The 22,044-nt window shown below is 34.9% G+C and overlaps 1 protein-coding gene across 48 annotated transcripts in view; it reads left to right on the top strand.

Moving 5' to 3' along the window:
- The window catches only part of para (sodium voltage-gated channel paralytic), a 63,644-nt gene extending 42,475 nt beyond the window's left edge, over positions 1–21,169 (top strand). For 39 of the 48 annotated variants that reach the window (XM_032439183.2, XM_032439208.2, XM_032439177.2 and 36 more), the window contains 7 exons: positions 2,323–2,445; positions 5,388–5,510; positions 7,091–7,285; positions 7,771–8,016; positions 10,346–10,616; positions 15,761–16,065; positions 17,903–21,169. In XM_032439183.2, the coding sequence (XP_032295074.1) occupies positions 2,323–2,445; positions 5,388–5,510; positions 7,091–7,285; positions 7,771–8,016; positions 10,346–10,616; positions 15,761–16,065; positions 17,903–18,898 (2,259 nt within the window). In that variant the 3' untranslated portion in view covers positions 18,899–21,169. The remainder of the gene's footprint in view (positions 1–2,322; positions 2,446–5,387; positions 5,511–7,090; positions 7,286–7,770; positions 8,017–10,345; positions 10,617–15,760; positions 16,066–17,902) is intronic. The other 9 variants (XM_070207748.1, XM_070208083.1, XM_070208157.1 and 6 more) reach the window with 1 other exon arrangement.
- The last annotated feature ends 875 nt before the right edge of the window (positions 21,170–22,044 follow it).

Below are 22,044 nucleotides of genomic sequence, written 5' to 3' on the forward strand. Positions count from 1 at the left end.
TAGGTAAAACGAAACGTTTGTATATATTCTTTGTACTGTAAATAAGTATTTGTTATATATGAACACACTACCACCCCCTAAAATAGAAGCGACAACGTCGAATACAAGTGCAATTGCCAGCATTTGACAAATTGCGTATACGCAGTGGTGGCAGTGTTTTACTTAAATACAAGCCGCATCCAAGAAACTTAACAAATTTGACAGCATTTGACTAAAGTTGCCGCTTGGTCTGGGCTCTATATACATACGATCAGATTGCGTGCATGCCACGCCCATACAATTCAGCTCAAGCCCCATCCAGGCTAACCAACATAAAGAAGAACTTTTGTACCTACCAACCAGCCAATGAATTCCACGAACCAATCGAGTCCGGCAGCAAAGTTTGAGCAAAAATGTGTCAATATAAAGACAAAAGCCAAAAGTGAAAAAACCACTCAACAATTTCGAAAAGTTATGCAACCCCACAAATGAATGAAAACCTAGTGCAAAAGCTGCGCGGCTGCACAATAGACCAAAAGGCAATGCAAACGCCACAGTTCTGTCCTACACACACACACACACACACTCACACACACACGTGACAACCAAAAAAAAAAAATTGGGCCATGTATAGAGGGCAGCACCTAGTATTCGAATACAACAGTACTCGTAACTGTATTTGTAACTGTAACCGTAACTGTAACTGTAATTGTAACACTAGCCCATAAGAAAATGCAATCATTTGGTCCACATTTCTTTGCCATTTGGTGTTTGCATGCCGCATTCGTCCATTGTGAAGCTTCGTGCGGCTGTTAAGGGTGCAACATGATATTTTGTTTATTAATCTTTAAACGTTAAGTTCAGTTAGCATTCTCTGTGCATGCTCTGCGGGAGCAGCAGCTACAACAATCAATAACACAAATATTCTCCCTAATCATCACAGATATCTCCTCTTAATTCCCATACTCCTATACTAAATTTGATATATATCTGATGTGGCCTTGTGCTAATCTCCTACATCTCTTAGATATAGATTGTTTTCTCTTTCTCTCTCTTTTAATCTATCTACTCACTTAATAACTCACTGTGATTCTTACTCAATTTGTTAACTACCCCAAACAAGAGGCGTGTCCTTCCAGTGTGCTAGTCGCCTATATCTCTTATATATAAATAAGCGCTCGATCTTTTCCAATCTTACTTACTCAGTTCTCTCTTTTCTATTCATTAAGCTTACTCTTATACTTACTCAATTTGATAATTACCCAAAGTCTCCTATGGACCAAAGGGGCTCTCAAGCTCTTCTATTTTTGAGCAAAACCCACTCTTATACTACTTCACTTTAATTACCAACCCTGAATCTCCTATAACAAGTTAGGCTCTCGATCTTTTCTATTCATTAAGCAACCCACTCTTATACTTACTCAATTTTATAACCAACCCCCTTCCCCCTCCCCCTTCGATACAAAACAGATCTCAGTCTCTTATAAACAGTTAAACTATCGATCTTTTCCACTCATTAAGCAATCCACTCTTATACTTACTCAATTGTTAACTATCCAGAAACAGCCCTGTGTTATGAGTGTTGTAATCTTCTGCAAGTTGTGTTTTTGTCGAATGCTCACATACCCTTGAGCAATACTTAACTGTGTACTTGTCCAATTGTAGCGTATACTTGAACCACAACTACATGCATAATGGCTAAACAATAATTTTGTACTTCCAATAATTGACCTTTATACCACATACATATGTATCTATATCTATATGTGTTAATACGTTTTGTATGTGTGCGTATTTTGTGTGTGCTCGTGAGTCGAATTGCCTATACTCTTATATTTATTTATTCAACTAAATACTTACATTTGTTGTATGTGTTTTGCAAGTACTTACAATTTACCTTTAAAATTTATATCGTTTAAACAAACTAGGCTACCAAATAAGTAATGTTATTTAAGTACTAGCTATTCAAGCTAAATATCTGAGGCTTATGCGAAATGCAAATAAGTTCCGTTAGGCTCGGTCCGCCATTTTGTACCCGAGTACAGCAAGCAGCAGTTGACAAATAAGTGCTTATCTCAGTTATGTATGTATTTTAAAAGATTTGAGTTTGGAACAGGAACAAGTACGACAGGACAAACACTTACCCAACTTATAACCAACCATCTGAAACTAAACAGTACCCAATAAACATACAGAAAAACTAAACAGAAAGGAAGTTCGTAAACCCCAAAATTACCAAACACTTATATTTAACGTATCTATTTATCAAACAAAATCAAACTCCAAAATGAATCTAAATAAATTTTGTTAAACTTGGCACTATTCGAACTATATCGAAACTAGGTATCGCTTATCAACTTCGTTGCTTCACTTGTTGGAGCTGGTGGTATTCAAGCCTTCAAGACTATGCGAACGTTAAGAGCACTGAGACCACTACGTGCCATGTCCCGTATGCAGGGCATGCGGGTACGTACTTTCATACATTAAACCAAATACAAAAACAAATAAACATATCAAATTAAAAAAAAAAAAAAAAGAAATACCAGTACACAAACAGCAAAATTTTGAAAAATACATTTCAATTTTCATCATTCAGTATCAAATTCAAATAAATTCCACAGCGTAATTCATTTTCGAAACTAAACAACAACAACAACAAAATGGCTGCAGTTGCAGTTGTGTACACTCTTATACGCGCGCTGTATTACTCTTATACATACTCATGCCACACAACTAACCAGCGTATAACCACCACACATTCACACGAACACTCACACACACACACACACACACACACACACTCGCGCGCAACCAACAACCCAACCAAAACTCAATCTCTTAACTAGTTAAATATAATCATAAAATGTATTTAATCGAATTATTAGCAAAACGTTAAATTTAAACAACAACAAAAAAGCAAAAACAAAACCAAATTTAACATCAACAAAAATTATTCAACGTGCAGCAGATGATTTTGTATCTTTTTTTGTCTTAGATATACTCGTACATTACTCAAATCTAGATTGCATCCATACTTTGTCGACTGATTAGATTCAATTTATTTATCTCGTTATCTCGTTATATCGAACACCCGTTTTTTACAATCTTATGTTCTTAAGTACCGTTTACTGTAGTCGTTATCGTACATACTGCAACTGCATAAGTAAATAAATGCTCCTCAATTGGAATTGCCTTTAACTAATCAAATTGTTCACGCCCACACAAATTTTGTGCTTCAGCAACAAGTCTGCGCGATTCTCTCGCTAGTTCTCTCTTTTTCTCCTCTCACTCTCTATCTCTCTCTCTCTCTCTCTCTCTATTACTTTCTCTCTCTCTCTCTCTGTCGCTCTGCTCGTTCTTAGTGCTAATTGAATCGATCATTTTGTATTTCCGTAGCTTGTTCTCAAAAGTTTACCACCATTCCAAAGTCTGTTTGGCTTCACAACTCGTAGATTTTTATGCTTAGAATTTTCAACCTACTCGTAACATACTCATTTCTTGCCTGCTCAAGACAGCCACGAATCAATTTACGTATCATCGAGCTCTAAAGTTACAATACCTACATATATGTAAATATGTATGTACCCGTACTTATTTATAATTAAAACATTATCGTACACAAATTAAATTTAGTTGACAATCTGTCGAATTTGTATTCAATTATGGAATTTTTAGAATGAACATAAAGTTTAAACTATTTGCTATGAAGACATCTCGAGCCAAACGCTTTAAGGCTTATTGTATTTCGATATTCCAATTTAAATAAAATTAGTCTGACTTTCTGTAATTAAGGTACCAGGAGCTATGTCTGTTTTTGATTTCACTAGCTTGAAGTTCTTAACAATAATAATGATTTTAATAGTGATATTTATATTTCTAGCAATAAAAATAAATTAAATATAATAAAAATAAAATTATAATAAAAATAGCAATGAATTGATAATGATAACATTAATCGTTATAATAATAACAATAATAATAACAATAATAATAATAATAATAATAATAGTAATAATAAGAATAATAATAATAATAATAATAATATTAATAATAATAAAAATAATATAAATAATAATAATAATAATAATAATAATAATAATAATAATAATAATAATAATAATCATAATAATAATAATAATAATAATAATAACAGTAAAGCTAATTATAATAATAAAGCTAATAATAATAAGAAAAATAATAATAATAATAATAGTAATAGTAATAATAGTAATAGTAATAAATAATAATGAAAATACACTAATAACAATAATAATAATGAAATAATGACAATGAAATAATACTATTGAAATGATAATATTACTGATAATAATAAAAACAATAATAATAATAATAATAGCAATAATAATAATAAAAAATCATAGTGAATTAATACTACTAATATTATTAACAATAACAATAAAATGCATAATAAAAATAATAATTTTACATTTATTGATAGTATTATAAGACAGATAAAGTTAACCAAGAACGACTGTCATTGGCTCCGGTAAATGTACTTAGATATTTCTAACTCGAGTGTCTTCATTCCCATCAGCGACTTTTAAATGATTCTCTTCGGCATTCCAGCAGTTAATCATCTATAACAAAAGCCTATGTTTAGTTAAGTTATCTTATATCATACGATTACGAGCACTAATTGTAAATCTCTTTAACTTAGAGTTAGTGCACCTTAATGAATACTATTTGCTACCACCTATTCTGAGTGCCTTCTTAATGGAGCCGTTCTGTTCTGTTCTTTCACATCGATGTAAATGCTGTGTTGTTTAGTGTATGCCAATTGCACTGCTTTTGCTGCTGCATTAACTAAATCTTGTTCTGGCTTAACATTTGAACAATAGTTCAACGCTTGCTGCATGCTGTAAATATTTTAATTCTTGGTACAACGCACACCGTTAGACACTGCCATAAGACACGATCAAGTACAAAGATCACTTTATCATATCAATGAACTAACACCTAATCATGCATCACAACTCGTAAAAAATGATCTATATATATATATATATATATAGTGAAATGAATATCTATCACAACATCAAAATGTACTATATCATGCTTACCACCCACACATATTTATATATATAATTATAAATTGATTAATATTACTACGAAATTGACTAAATAACTCTTTGCATTTATTGTATTATATTCTATATACTTCCCCCACCCAAAAAAAAAAAAATCAAAATAAAAAAAAAACAATAACAAACAACCACCATCATTCACCACCAACAACTGTTCCTGTAATCCACAACTTCCACATCAACCCGAAAAAAAACCTTGAAAAATTCCCCGCATCGAACATCGTCAACGACGACCCGCCAAATGTGAAATTCGTATACCAAAATATGAAAATGATATCGAAACCAAAATTATCATATAACCAGGTCGTCGTTAATGCGCTGGTACAAGCTATACCGTCCATCTTCAATGTGCTATTGGTGTGTCTAATATTTTGGCTAATTTTTGCCATAATGGGTGTACAGCTTTTTGCTGGAAAATATTTTAAGGTACGTTCAAATGTTTTTTTCAAAAACAACTCAAATTCAAAACCAAAACCAAATACCGTAAACAAAAATAAAATAACAAAAAAATGAAAACAAAAGAAAACGTTACAAAACGGTCAAAAAGTGGTGCAAAAATCTCATCCAGAATTTGTGCTATTTTTCGACCTGAAATCCAAGCAGCATTTAATTAGCAAGCAATCTAATGTATTTAAAAAGAAAGTCTTCAACTTGACTGAAATGCGTATCTTTGCATCTATTTTTCGTAAATAGTTGATAAAAATCAGAAACGAAATCGAAATACAAATAAAAATACTCGTACTATGCATACTACTTACTTATTAGTACTCGCTCGTACTATGCATATTACTCATTTATAAGCACGAGTATAAGAATTTGTCGCCTGTATTCGTACTTGTCTAGGTGTTAACTCTTCTTAATGCATATGCTGCTATACATGCTTCGGTAATTATTGTTTACCCAACTGTGAATGTGAGTACTCGATGTACTAATGCCCAATTGAATCGCCGCAAAGAGCAATCCAGTTGGGCAGGGAGCATGCATAGTTGCATATATTAAAAAAATAAACTAAGATGCGACAAGGCTGCTGCACCAAATACCATTAAATAGTACACTCTTTAGTACTAGAATTTAGTTTTTGCCTTTTGCACCAAATACTCGTTAATAATTAACAAATATCAGTTCTAGCCAAGTGGCAGCAATCAAATGCTAAATATATAATGCTAATTAGCTGCTGAACCTATACACCTACACACACACACACACACACACACACACACACACAAATACTCTTGCTACATGCCTCCCAAAACAGTTACTCGTAATGTGCCTTAACAGCAAGAATTTATTTTCAATTAGCCGTAGCTTAGCTAACTTTATATTTAATTCAAGTGCTGCTTTTACACTGCCAAACAAAAAGTTGAAAGAAAAAGTTTCCTTACGGATTTAATACAGTCCAGCTACCCTGTAACTTTTTGTGTTTGTTTAAACATAAAAATAATTATAAAAAATTAATGAATTAATTAATTAATTAAAAATTTAAGATGTTTTTTGTCTAGATTTTGGTTATAGGAATTTCGCATTTCAACCTATTATTTGACTTAAATATTCTTTGTAAAGATTAATAACGTATGAAGATTTTGCATAGACTGTCTAAGATCTTAAATATATAGATATTCGATTCATGCCTCAAGTAGAATTTTATTTGTTTAAATCTTTTCGAGAGCTGATTCGTAATTTTACTAACCTTTTTTTCGTATGTTAAATAAATTTGAAATTTGTCTTTATATTTGATTCAAATACCTATTTTTGCTGGTAAAGGCAGTGTAAAGGCAGACTTATACCATTTGCCTTATATTACTTCGCATAACTGAAATACATTTTTATTAAATTAAACTTTAAACAAACAAAAACAAAAAAAAAAATACCAATCGAAAACGAAAACGAACTTCACACCAACCCAAAATATATGACGCTGATGTTGATGATGATGTCCCTATTGATGATGATGATGCCCCTGATGATGATGCTGATGTTGATGTTGATGTTGATGTTGATGAACACAGTGCGAAGATTTAAACGGAACGAAGCTCAGCCACGAGATTATACCAAATCGCAATGCATGCGAGAGCGAGAACTACACGTGGGTGAATTCAGCAATGAATTTCGATCATGTAGGTAACGCGTATCTGTGCCTTTTCCAAGTGGCCACCTTCAAAGGCTGGATACAAATAATGAATGATGCAATCGATTCACGAGAGGTAATGTTCTCCAGTTTGCCTATTTGCCTAACAATTTATATATAGAGCTAATACAATATTATGACACACTTGACGCTCATACAAAGTATATTTCTTTTCTTTTTGGTTATGCGCTTTAAGAAAAACAAAAAAAAAATAAGAAAATCTAAACGCAATCTATAGTTAGATAAGTCTGTATATTGTAATTTTTGATTAATCAACGTTTCTATCTATACATTTTTTTCTTCTTTTTTATATGAACGACTACAACAATAACTACAACACAACACAACAACAACTACAAACTATGGCCACCACAACAACTAATACATAAAACCAACACCACCACCAACAACAACAACAACAACAACAACAACAACAACACTGCCGAATAACACTAAAAATGATCCATTCACAATTCAAACTCAACCGCTGCAAATTGCAACAAAAACAAAAAAAAATTCAAAATGATATCGATATCGTTATCGCTATCGTTATCGATACAGGTGGACAAGCAGCCGATTCGTGAAACGAACATCTACATGTATTTATATTTCGTGTTCTTCATCATATTTGGATCATTTTTCACACTCAATCTGTTCATTGGTGTTATCATTGATAATTTTAATGAGCAAAAGAAAAAAGCAGGTGGATCATTAGAAATGTTCATGACAGAAGATCAGAAAAAGTACTATAATGCTATGAAAAAGATGGGCTCTAAAAAACCATTAAAAGCCATTCCAAGACCAAGGGTAAGACAACAATAAAAAACCAAAAATTAAAAAAAAAAAAAAAACTAAGTATGAAACTAAGCCAACTAACCAACTAACAAAAAAAAAAAAAACAATTAACACAACAATGCTTAACCAGATGTCAGAAAGAAAACAAAAACTAAATCTGAAAAAAAAAACAATTTCACATCAAATAACAAATATACTTTTAAAAATGAAAAAAAAATACATGAGAATTTTGCGATGTGGACTTAAAATCTTCAATTTCTGTCCCTCAAGATACAAACAATTGCAATAATTTGCATACCTTTCGAATGAATCTATTTCAAAGTATTTCAAATGAACTTCAGTTCCATCGCGCGCCTTATAAGCAATATTACCATGATATCAATTGAGAACTAAAACAAATAATCAAATAACACTTGAAAGCCTTCGTAATCGCGTAATCTGTGCCAATCGTATTCAATTTGTATATATACGTTCAATTATTGTATATATAAAATTTTAAAAGAAACAACTTTTTTCTATGCGTTATCAAAAGCTGCTAAACGGACCGTTCCACAAAACGTATTCGCCAAACTGTTTTCAATTGAGAACGAGACTAGACCGACGCCGACACGACAAATACCCTTGCAATCTGTTTACATTCTTATTAAACAAAAAAAAAAAAAAACCTATATTAACCACAATTCAAATTCAAAGGCCCTGTTCTCTAGCAATATTTTGTTCAAGTTGTATAATGGATCTTAAAACAAGCGCAAAGTCGAGTCGCTGGAATAGCTGCCGTAGTGTGTGGCATGCACATCCGTCTATATCTATATATTATATATATATAAATATATATGCATATACATATGTATATATATTTGTGCCATAGATTGTGCATCGTTTGTTGTTAATTTAAAGAAAAAAGCACCCTACTGTTGCCATTGCGCGAACTCCTAAAAGCATACTATGTTCTCGACATACTATTGTTTTTCTTAAATAACTATACTTAATTTCAATATCAATATTTAAGTATTGTGTCCGTTTGGTTGTCTGTACTTAAACATTTTTATGTCTGCCATTTATAAACTAGACGACCATGAAATTTATGCCAAAATTCCAAAAAGAAAAAAAAAACTAAAGCAACCAAAATTGTATATGTATAATAAAACCACTATTTATGTAAATACTCGTAACTACTCTTTCTCTCTCTCGATCTCTCTTCACACTCTCTTGTTCTCTTTTTATATAAGTATAAAGGCAACCTAACTGCATGTTTCTTTTAACTAAATACCAAAACAAACAAAAAATAAATAAATAAATGGCACGTGACTGACATCATGTTTTGGGCATGTTTAGAATTAGTCACCTCTCCAATTAGACACTACCCAACGAGGCATGTTCGATCCAAAATTGCAGACATCCAAATCAACTGACTTGAGATACGTATAAGACCACGACCACGACCGTAGCGGCACGTTTTCCTATATATACTCTATACAACAGTATCTGTACTCAATATGTACTCAAATATGTACGCAAATACTCAATTAAACAATTACTCAACTAATTAATCAATTACTCAGTAATCGTGAATGCTGGCTGTCCTTAAGATGTAGTTTGTTAGAATTGTCTGCTCTCAATTTTTTAATAACAAAATCTAATCAATTAACGCACCGACTCACTGTTACACTATTGCCCTATATGTATTAATATATACATGTGTTCCAATTTACGCATACTCTACTGTACCATACAGGTTGCGCGCCGATCATGGAAAAAAGATTGCTATTGGCACAGATCTACAACGCAAAATGTTAAAGCATTGATAAACTGAACAATATATGCTCAATATAATTAATTAATTACTATATACATATACCCGTTTAACATTTAACGAAATACTTACGAAACAAACTAACCAAAAATAATCGATTAACTAAGTTTGCGAGTTGGTAACCTCTTATAGATACCTAAGTACCTGTCTATGTCTATGTACATAGCGTCCTGCACGCACCCATGCATACATGTCTGCGTGCGTGTGTGTGCGTGTGCGTATGCGTGTGCTAGTGTATGTACATAGACATATATACATAAGTAATTGCGATCGTGGTTAAACTAAATGTACTTATACCAAACTCTTCTATTTTCTTTTTTTCTTATCTCTTTTCTCTTCCTTGTGTTTGGTGTTCCGGATACATTTCTTTTTTTTTTTTTGTTTTCATTTCTGAATACCCATAACCTAATTTGAAACGTGATTTAATCGATATTTGTGTGTGTGTGTGTTTTTTTTATAATTTACTCTATCAATTTTGAATCCTTTTCGGTTTCGTCCTATTTGTTTGTTCTCCTTCTCCATTTACAGTGGCGTCCACAAGCAATAGTCTTTGAAATAGTAACCGATAAGAAATTCGATATAATCATTATGTTATTCATTGGTCTAAACATGTTCACCATGACACTCGATCGTTACGATGCGTCGGACACGTACAACGCGGTCCTTGACTATCTCAATGCGATATTCGTAGTTATTTTCAGTTCCGAATGTCTATTAAAAATATTCGCTTTACGATATCACTATTTTATTGAGCCATGGAATTTATTTGATGTAGTAGTTGTCATTTTATCCATCTTAGGTAAGTAAAAATGCCAAAATTATCTACATTAAAAATAAAAACAAAAAACAAAAGCAAAACAAATATAAAGCCAAGAAGCTTAAACAAATTAGCCGAAAATAGGCAAAAATCCAAGTTCCAAACCAAAATGTACGAATATCCCTCTCTCTCCACATAACCGTACGCTCTTGCTGTATGTGTGTATGTTTCTCTCTCTCTCTCTTACACTCACCCCAACTATCTATATACTTCTCTCTCTCTCTCTCACTCTCTGTGTTCGTATTATATTTCTGTCTTAATGCTCTTTAATAAAGACTCAGTACGCTCCTTTTCCTATATAAATTAACTAAACTAAACTTTCTATTAATTGATTAATTACTTTGCTGTCGTACTTATACGTATATTAAACTGTCCAAATTTGTTAAATGTTGATTCGTAATTCGTTAATTATTAATGTTGTTAATCTGTTTCCAACAAAAACAAAAAAGTAAACAAAATATACCTAAGAAACGTAATCTAATTTGTTGTTATACAATTTGTGTTAAATGGTTGTGCATATAATGATTGCGGCTTTTTGACAATTCCTACATATACATGTACACATACATAGAAAAAACATTAAAAATAATAATAATAATAATTATATTAATATTGTGTATATGTAGATTGTGAAAATATGCCAAACTTTATATGAAACAATCAAATGTCGTTGTGCTTAACGTATTCCAAATGATTTGTTAGCTTTGTTCGGGTTGAGTTTGCATAGAATGTATTACAGATAATTGTTATACTAACTGTTATACACGCATATGTGAAGTCAGCTCCTGTTTTTATTTCCGTTGCTTTTTTGAAATGTTGCCCAATTTACAATTAATTGTAAAATTTAGTAAATATTGCTGTTGTTTTCTTTCATTTTGTTCGAAAATTTAAGTGTACAAATTGTTGATCTATTTGTGTATTGGTGTCCATTTGTATTTCAATTGTTGTTGTTGTAATTCGTAATTGTCGTTAAACCTATTGATGAAAAAATATTGAGATAATTCTATACATACAAGCATAAATAATGTCATTATTGTTTTACAATTGTAATTATCTCATCATAACCAAAAACATTCAAGTTAAGAATGTTATTTATTTCCTTTGCCCTTTTTTCTGTTTAACTTCTTCTGCCAGTTTCGATCAAAGTTATTTGTGAATACCAACCGAGTTATTTATTATTTAGCAGTCGTTTGCTACAGCTTAACAAACGCGCATACGTAAGCACACAATCAAAAAATAAAAAAAAAAATAAAAGAGGAAAATAAACTAGTCCGTGCCAAGTACTCAGGAGTATCTAAAACAAGAGAAACAAGGAACGTCAAAAGCGCCGCCCTTTTTTTAACTTGGCTACATATGTTTTACTACTTCTTCTTCTTTTCAATAAATTTTGGTTCGTTTTGGATAAGCAACAAAAATAAATATTAATAATAATATGGCTATGTGAGTGCGGAAGAACGTAAAGAAACTGTACAAAAGATGGCTTAAAATATGCTTTACTACATTAATTTTTGCAACAGAGAGCTTCCATTTTATACTACTCCTTGTACATAAAAGGGATGCTGCTATCATTTCTGCTGCCGCCTTAGTTGAATCTGACCAACATGAATTCCGCGCCCGAAGTCCCATTGTGTGAGCCCCCAACCAGAAACATTAACCCAATTCACCCGATTTACCCGATTTACCAACCCGACCCCAAAAGAAACTCGTACAAATCCTTGTACTTGCCGTCTCTTTCTACAACTTTTATTTTCAAACTTTTTATTTTTATTACAAACAAAAAAAAAAAAAAACAAAAACGCAAAAACAAATGTCCAAAACTGCTTCTACTTCAAGTTCCCTACTTTTTAAGTACCTACTCCTAAGTAACCGGGCCTTGAGAAGGGCTCTGGTATTTTATTATTGCTTTGCTTCTATATGTGACACACGCGCCAAACGTTTCCAAGCGCACTTTCAATAACTAAAACAGAAAACAAACAAATATACAATTTTAATGCCAAACTCAAAAGCAAATGCTTAACATTTTTTTCGAGCGCCTTAAAGTATGCTTCATTCTTTGGCTTCGATTTTCGACCCAGCAAAGTGATATCCTTATAGACGAATATATTAATACACGCTTTTAAAAAACAAACAAAACAACAACAGAAAAAATATTAAAACAAAAACAAACAAATACTAGGAAAAAAAGAGAAAAAAACTACGCTTTGTAAATGCAAAAAGAGAAACTTTTTATATAAAGATAAAACAAATAAGCGACTAGCAATAAAGTCGACTTGCATAAATAAATAATGATAATAAACTGCCAATTTACACTCTTACACACACACACACAGACACACACACATTGTTAAAAAAATGGCTTGCACAGAACGCATAAAAAATGCTATTGATAAAAAGCACAACACGAAAAGATTCAATCAGAGTTAGGTGTCAATGGGCATTCCACAAACTCTATATGTGCGATTGTCGGTTGCATAACTCTGTCAGCTACTGCCCGGTATACAAATTTTGACCATTGTCATAAGGAATAAAAGAAAAAGAAAAGAAAAATAAAAAATATAAAAGAATTCCCGTCGGCCAGCCAATGCAATGGCCGTGCGGAATGTTTAGCACACATTTGTGTACGACAGTTGCATTGGCCCAAACACCTTTGGCCAAACATCCCAATTTATAGTGTGTAGCATAGCTGGAAGGATAAAATATGAAACGTGACCCGTTTATGATTTGCATACCCCTCCGCCTTATATGTTATGCGCATTGGCCAATTTGATATTATTATATTATGAAAAAGTCCCCAAACGTTATATACAAATACCGTGGCACTAGCCTGAATCTTCTTAATGGTTTTGGTCCAATCTGTAATGGAGATTATGTACTTTACTATGAACGTAGTAAAACGCATATTAATAGGTTTAGATATGCCTCCAAACGAGTACTCCCGCCCCTAAACAAATATCGAACCCAAATCGGGCCACAGCTTAACATACATAACTAGCAAAAATAACAAAAGGAAAAAAACACACTCTCATTTCTATTAAGCAAGTTATAGTGCTCATCATTTTATATATAGATAGATATATATATATCTAACTATGATTTTTCCGTTTCTGGTTTACCATATTCACCTCTTTCGCTCTCTCTCTCTCTCTCTCTCTCTCTTTCTCTCTACTTACTGCGCCTTGTAACTAACCTCTCGTGAGCTCAAGCTCAAATCATAGGCATTCGATATTGTTCGCTATGCTCTGTTCCCTCTCCAACCCCCTTTTACAGTTTTTATCACTCGCAATAGTTCGTTTGTTTGCCCAGCTTCCGTTTCCGGTGTTGTGTAGTGCCCACCACCCACCGCCCACATCATTTCCGCCATAGCTCACTTTAGTGCGCATTTCGTTTTATCTAGAGAAATGAGAAGCCAATGAACACATTGTTTCAAAATTAACAAGCTCTGACAGTTGAGCTGATCTCTCTCGCCCACTCATTCTCTCGCACTCTCTCTCTCTCTGTCTCTCTCTGTACTCTCTTTGAGCAAACGAACTTTTTGCTGATATTTGGCACTCTTAAAATATGCTGCGGATTATCGCTAAAAGTAAATGACGCCTGCGTACAGTTCACACATACCTCTATATACCCGAACCAAAAACAAATCGAATTAAAAACTCCAAGTTCTTAAGTCAGCCGTATAAAGACATCTCTAAAGACCACGAGATGATTTCCGATGCCAACGCCTGCGCCTACGCCTACGCCCCACCTTCGCATTTGCCGCTGCTGCTTACAACGCCTGCGCTCGCCGCTAGCAAAAATAAAAAAATAAAATAAAAACTAAAAAAAATGAAAACAGGATATTTACCACTGAGTGTTGCTGCTTAACGTTGCTGTTAAAGTTATCGTTACCTTTCAACTTAACCTTACTTCTACCGCTACGTTAAATTTTAACTTAACCTTACTTTTACCGCTAGCGTTAACTTTCAACTTAACCTTACTTTTTAATTTCCTTTTACTCAACCTATTCATGTACTATGTATGTATTTACTGTAACGCGTACTTAACAAATATGTATGTGTTTGTATTATTATTTTTTTATTTGATGTGTTGCTTACAATTGTGTTCAACGATATCAAAGTTTGTCTGAACTAAGCCGTATACTGCTAATATATGTATATTTTATTGTCAAATTTATGTTATATATAATATATCATTAACTTAAGCATTGTAGAGTATACACACTATACATAGCGATCGAACTATTTTGATAACCCTGGATTATTCTTCAAGCTATTCCCAGCTCATGTTCTCCATTCAAGTTAGATGCATTTCGAAATTGTGATCTAATAAATTCACTTTTCTCAAACGTTAAGATCGATATGTATAGTATACAGAATCTTATATGCTTAACTTTTGCCAAACATTTCAATTAATCTGCCATCAGATCAAATTCCTCTTATGATTCACAACTAGTTCCACTTCTGTCAAGCATAAGGCCTGAATGACAGCACTCTCTCGCTCTCTCTCTCTCTTTCTGTGAGAGCAAATCTACCCACTTTCTTTTCGGGCAGCGTTGCAATTAATCTTAAATACTTTGCGCTGAGTGTGACTTAGCTCAGCTCTTTTAATCGTTATCTTTGTTGCAGATTAATTGAAGTGTTATTATTTGTTGATCATTTTTTTGCGACACTGTACATATGTATATGAATTTATGTATCGTTTTGTATGGTATTGTATTTGTTTAATATTTACTAAATACGACTCGAATTTCTTGTTTATTTGTTGTTGTGTAAGAAAACTTGTGTTAAGCAAGTAGTATGAAGAAATTGTCTGTACCTAATGCTTTGAATATTTCAGCTATGTAAATTGTTAATATTGTGCTGCCGCCCTTTTAGTGTCTTGATTGTGCAATTCTGATTGCGCTGATTCGAGAGTCAGACCCCATACCGTAAACCGTCTCCCATATTCCGAAATCCAAATCCCGATTCGTATCCGTATCCCAAAAAGCAAAATTCTTTTAAGATGAGCCCTAGTTAGACATGTTAATGGCCAAAAATAATTCTCACAACACAATTTCTCACAATCAATCTCTTCACACGTCTGTCAACGATGCCGTCGCCGATTGTTATTGATCATCGTTATCGCCGCAGGTCTTGTACTTAGCGATATTATTGAGAAATACTTCGTGTCGCCGACGCTGCTCCGTGTGGTGCGCGTGGCGAAAGTGGGTCGAGTCCTGCGCTTGGTCAAGGGCGCCAAGGGCATACGAACGCTTCTGTTCGCGCTGGCGATGTCGCTGCCGGCGCTGTTCAACATCTGCCTGCTGCTCTTCCTGGTGATGTTCATCTTTGCGATCTTCGGCATGTCGTTCTTTATGCACGTGAAGGAGAAGAGCGGCATCAACGATGTCTACAACTTCAAGACGTTTGGCCAGAGCATGATTCTGCTCTTTCAGGTAAGCGTATCAGCCACAATTCCGTTAACGGTTTATGTTGTCTATTGTTGTTGTCGTTGGGTGATGTTGCCACGCCCCACACTAAAAAAAACACCGCCAACGCCACCACCACCACCACCACCACCAGCTAATCCAGCTCAAAACGGTTCAATTCAGTTCCGAGCGGTCTGGCAGGTCTGGCACGGCGCCACATAGCGGCTGGCAACGCTCTGTACATACACTAACACACTCACACATACAGCTATTGGCGATCACTTATCGATCGAACGTGATCGATAAACTGTGATCGTTCAATATTGTTGCCACCTGCCATGTGCGCCAATTTTTTTTTTTTTTTTTTGATTTAGTGGCAACATCACAATGTTGATTCAAGCTGCGGTAGTTGTTGGTAAAAGCTAAATTAGAGCGATTTTTTTGATTCAGCATTTTGTGTTTTGTTTCTCGAGCCATTGTAAAAACCCACAATTTACCCGCGCTTAGCTCTTTTATTCCGCATCGAGATGGTATCAGCATTTAAGGCATTTCCCTTGCAACTATTTTTGGGCTCTTAACGACTTTTCAAACAAGGCCTCGAGCTAAAATTTGCCAACTCCATTAATTCGGTGATCGAACACGATCGCGAACGCCATTTAAAAGCTGATCCATCGAGAGTTTTGCCCATTTGTTTTTTGTTTTATTGAACTCATGACCTGTTTTCATTTAGCATACCATAATTTTGATTTGATTTAGCATAACCTTAGTTGATTATACAAAAAAACAAATCTAATTCAGCTCTTTCAACAAAAACCAAATGAAATGTTGGAATTTCCTCATGACACAATGCAAATAAATACTTTCGCGCGTTTTTCAAACGCCAAGGAACACAAAACTACGCTACTCTCTCTCTCTCTCTCTCTCTCTCCTATCTCTTACCCTCTCTCTATCTATCTATCTGTCTGTCTATGTCCTTCAAGCACTCTTTCTCACTGTCTCTGTCTTTGTTATTGTCTCTGTTCTTAAATGTTTTCAACTCAGTAAACTTTTAACTGGCTTTGTTCACACCCAAACTCAAACAAACGAACAAAGCTTTTCACAAGTTATTAAAATGCTTGCATTTACAGCTAATTGGTTGGGCCATGAAACCGTTATGCGACTATAACTGGCCGCCATTTTGTTGGGCCTACACCCACATGCCCTTTAATGCATATTCATACAGAGGTGATATTTTCGGTCCTCTGCCAAAGCCACTGCAAGCAGTTGTCCAATTAGCCACAACCAGTCCACACTCCAAAATAAAAGAGCCATATACGTATTTACCCATAGTACAACTAGCTAAATAACTACTACAACTACCTACTACTACTAACTACTACTAACTACTACTACTACTACTACTACTACTACTATATGCCAATACCTACTACTTAGTTTGCTTAACCAAGTGATCCATTAACCTAACGTTTTGACTAATGACTCTTCTTGTTATTGTATCTTCTGTCTTAAACTTCTCTTTCACTGCCCACACACACACACACACACACACACGCAAACACAAACACAAACACACACATACGACACGTACGACACGTAACTTAAATCTTGACATGCACGATCTATATACGATCGACCCAACAAAATAATACGATATGAACGATCCACCAAAACAAAACCAAACAAAACAAAACAAAACCAAACAAAAAAAAAAACACCATCCAACCGCACAACTGCCGTCCACACATGCGTTTCGTGCTGCTTTTTGAATGCAATTCAATTGAAATGAAATGAAATCGTTTATCGATGATCGATATATGCATATCGATCGATTTCCATTGCATTTTGCGCATACGCTAACTGGCAGATGTCCACCTCAGCCGGTTGGGATGGTGTACTCGACGCCATTATCAATGAGGAAGCATGCGATCCACCCGACAACGACAAAGGCTATCCGGGCAATTGTGGTTCAGCGACCGTTGGAATAACGTTTCTCCTCTCATATCTAGTTATAAGCTTTTTGATAGTTATTAATATGTACATTGCTGTCATTCTTGAGAACTATAGTCAGGCCACCGAAGATGTGCAGGAGGGTCTCACCGACGACGATTACGATATGTACTATGAGATCTGGCAGCAGTTTGATCCCGAGGGCACACAATATATACGCTACGATCAGCTGTCCGAGTTTCTGGACGTGCTAGAGCCGCCGCTCCAGATACACAAACCGAATAAGTACAAAATCATATCGATGGATATACCCATCTGTCGCGGTGATCTCATGTACTGTGTGGACATACTCGACGCACTCACCAAAGACTTTTTCGCGCGCAAAGGCAATCCAATCGAGGAGACCGGCGAAATTGGCGAAATCGCCGCCCGACCCGACACCGAGGGATACGAGCCCGTCTCCTCCACTCTCTGGCGCCAGCGGGAGGAGTACTGCGCCCGCCTCATACAGCATGCATGGCGCAAGCATAAAACGCGCGCCGAAGCCGGCGGCGGTGATCCAGATGCGGATGCCGCCAACGATATGGATCCCGATCCGGCTGCGGGCGATGATGCGCCCGATGACAACGCAGCTGCAGATGATGATCCTGATGCCGCCGGCGCTAATGGTGGCCATGATCCAGCTGCAGACGGGGCAGCTGTTGATCCAGCCAACGATCCCAAAAGCATTGTAAATAGTCCAATGGATGGCGGCGGCGGCAGTCCCGGTGGCCAAAGCGCCGGCAGTGGCGGCAGCGCCGGCCGCCAGACGGCCGTTCTCGTTGAGAGCGACGGTTTTGTGACAAAAAACGGCCACAAGGTTGTAATACACTCGCGATCGCCGAGCATAACATCGCGCACGGCAGATGTCTGAGCCAGGCCTCGCCCCCCCCTCCAAGACGCACGCGAGTATTAGGAGCAGCAGCAGCAGGCACAACAGCAGCAGCTACCATTTGTGTGTGTGTGTGTGTCTCAGCTGCAGCTGCAGCCGCAACAGCAACAACAACAGCACCACCACCAGCAGCAGCAGCAGCGGCAGCAGCAACAACAACAACAACAGTGAGCAAACAGGTACAGCGAACAACAAACAGCAACAGCAACAACAACAGCGAACAAGCATAATTTTCTGCTAAAAACAAAAAAAAAAACAAAACAAAACAAAAAACAAAACAAACAACAACAAAAACAAAATATGAATAATTAAAGTACAACAGCAACAACAACAACAACAACAAGCAACAAGCAACACCAACAACAACTTCCTAACAACAACGACAGCAGCAAGTGTCTAAAATTTAAGTTAATTCAGTTCGAACAACAACAACAAAAACAATCATACTTAAGCATACTTAAGAAATAATAAACATTTTAATTAAATTAATTAAGCAGCCTCGTAGATTACCTTTTAAATCACACCGAAAACCAAAACAGTTTACAATTGGTCTACACTTAAGTATAACGAATTAACATAAAGTTCTATGTAGCATTCACACACACACACACATATACATACCCACACATCCACACACACACCGACACATACACACTAAGCCATTACAAATACCGTACGAGTACAATCTAGCAATCAACCAATACAAAAGCTAAGATTCTGAATTCGATTATCAATCATAAAATCTACATTCTAAAATGAAGCCTTAAATATTATAATTTGCATACTCAGAGAAAATCAAATCATAATGTATTAATTGAATTAAAGACAGTGCGAATACTTATTACAATTACAATTAAAAAATAAATAAATCAACAAAAACAAAAACAAAAAGCAACAACATAATCTACATTCTAACATATAACGCGCAAGAAAAACAAAAAACGAAGTAAAAACAACAAAAAAAAAACGAGAAACAAATAAGGATATTTAATTAATTAATAAACATATTCGAAAGCAACAAATTGAAATGAAACACCAATTACATGATTACATAGTATTTTGTATTTGTATATTACATTTTAAAGAAGTTATTAAAAAACAAAAAAAAAACCGTCTGAACTGCCATAAAAAGCAATACAAATTAATAATGAAAACCAAATACGATATCAAGAACATTTCTAAACGCACCAACACTAACACACATTACACACATACATATGTACTGGTATATATTTTCATATTCCGCAAAAGCGAATTCCAATCCAAACTTCAATTGAGTCATTTCAAACGTAATGCATTGTGTTGAAGCGAATCCTATTTTAGACACACACACATACACCCATACATACACCAATACCTACAGTTTATAGGAGAATTCTCCGTCTATGCTATGGATCGAACATAGTATCTATAGCGCGTTATCCAATATTTAACAGGCATAAATGTAGACAGATTGAACTAAAGAACAACAACAATTTATAGTGTTAAGCAGCGTGCGGCAATTAGCAACAAGTTAAAAGCATACATTACACACTCACACACACACACACGCTCGTGTGAGTTCATGTTCATGGAAACCAGTGCTGGGCAATTGCACGGACAACAGCTATTTCTGCTGTGTAGGCCCATGCGGCAACTGTACCGCACTCTAAAACCCAAACACATACACACACACACACACACTCAGATATTTTCATTGGAGTTGGGGCGCATTGAACTAAACAAATACGGAACAAGCAATCCAAACAAGTTTAAACGACAACAACTAACTAAACGAAACGGTTAAGGAAATGGATAAAGCAAAAGCATGAGAAAACGTTACGAGACATTGACGAATTTGAAATGAAACATTAGTAACACAAATTGTAAAAACTGTGCCGCCCGCAAATGTGAATAAGTGAAGAAGCGAAGGACAAAAACCAAATGGAATGAAACAAAACTGTGCAAAACACATACAAATGAAAAGTGATTAGGGCAAAAGCAAAACAATGTTATGTGCATAAAAGAAAAAACGTATAAAAACAATATGAAAAGAAAAGAAACAACATAGAAAGAAATTAACTAAAATACAAACTAAAGTACATATGTGTGCGCAAAAAGGAGCACAAAGAGTGTACAATATCGAAAGATTTTATTTAATGAACGTGTTCTCTCTTTCTCCTTCTCTCTCTATCTCTCTCTCTCTCTCTCTATCCCTATCTCTTTTAAAGTCATCTGTCTTTTTTAATAATAAACATAAAAAAAAAAAAAAAACAGTCTGATTTGACTAAAAAGCAAACATAAACTTAATAATTGACAAAGGCAAAAACAAAAGAAATTTAACATATGTATGTATATGTAAATGCACATAGTACATACAGGTACATATATAATAAGTATAACTAGTATTCGATTTAAAAACAAACAAGCTAACAAACAAATGCAAAAGTAACAACCAAAAAGAAGATTTTAGCTTAATTGCTTTTGAAGAAAAGCGTTGCCTACTTGCCAGCGCATTCGCTTATTGCGTTTTGTTTCGTTTCATTTCACTTCGTTTCGCTTCACTCCGTTTCGTTTCGCTTCGTATTTGCCGGTGCTTCGAGAGTGTACCGTTAATTTGCTTAGAGCTTACTCTGCTCGAAGCGGTATTTGTTATATGTATGTATGCTTCTTCCAGTAATATTATCCTTTATTCAGTTCATTTGTACTTCTAACTTTCAACTTTTGACTAGCGATGCGATTGGAATATTTCTTCTGTTTTGATTGACAGCAACTAAAAAATAAAAGAATTAACTTACCAAATTCTAACTACAGTATGAACATCTTGATATAGACATATGTGAGGTTCCATTGCGCACTAACACGTTTCTCAATTTCACACACACACACACACACTCACAGACAATAACACACATATGCTTTGCTATTGCTTCAAATTAGCCAAATTCGTTGGACATTGATGAAATTGGGATAAAGATGCGCCTTATTTTTGCTTTGGTTCAACAAGAATGGAAACATTTATACAGAAACGTTATACACATACGTATATGCCTGTCACTCTCTACACACAGATCTCACAGATGAACAATAGTCAGAAATAAAACACGTGCTTTAAACACACTGCCTTTCCTCAACTAAACTGTAATGTT

Source organism: Drosophila virilis, chromosome X (genome assembly GCF_030788295.1).
Source record: "Drosophila virilis strain 15010-1051.87 chromosome X, Dvir_AGI_RSII-ME, whole genome shotgun sequence".
In the NCBI taxonomy this organism is placed as follows: domain Eukaryota; kingdom Metazoa; phylum Arthropoda; class Insecta; order Diptera; family Drosophilidae; genus Drosophila; species Drosophila virilis.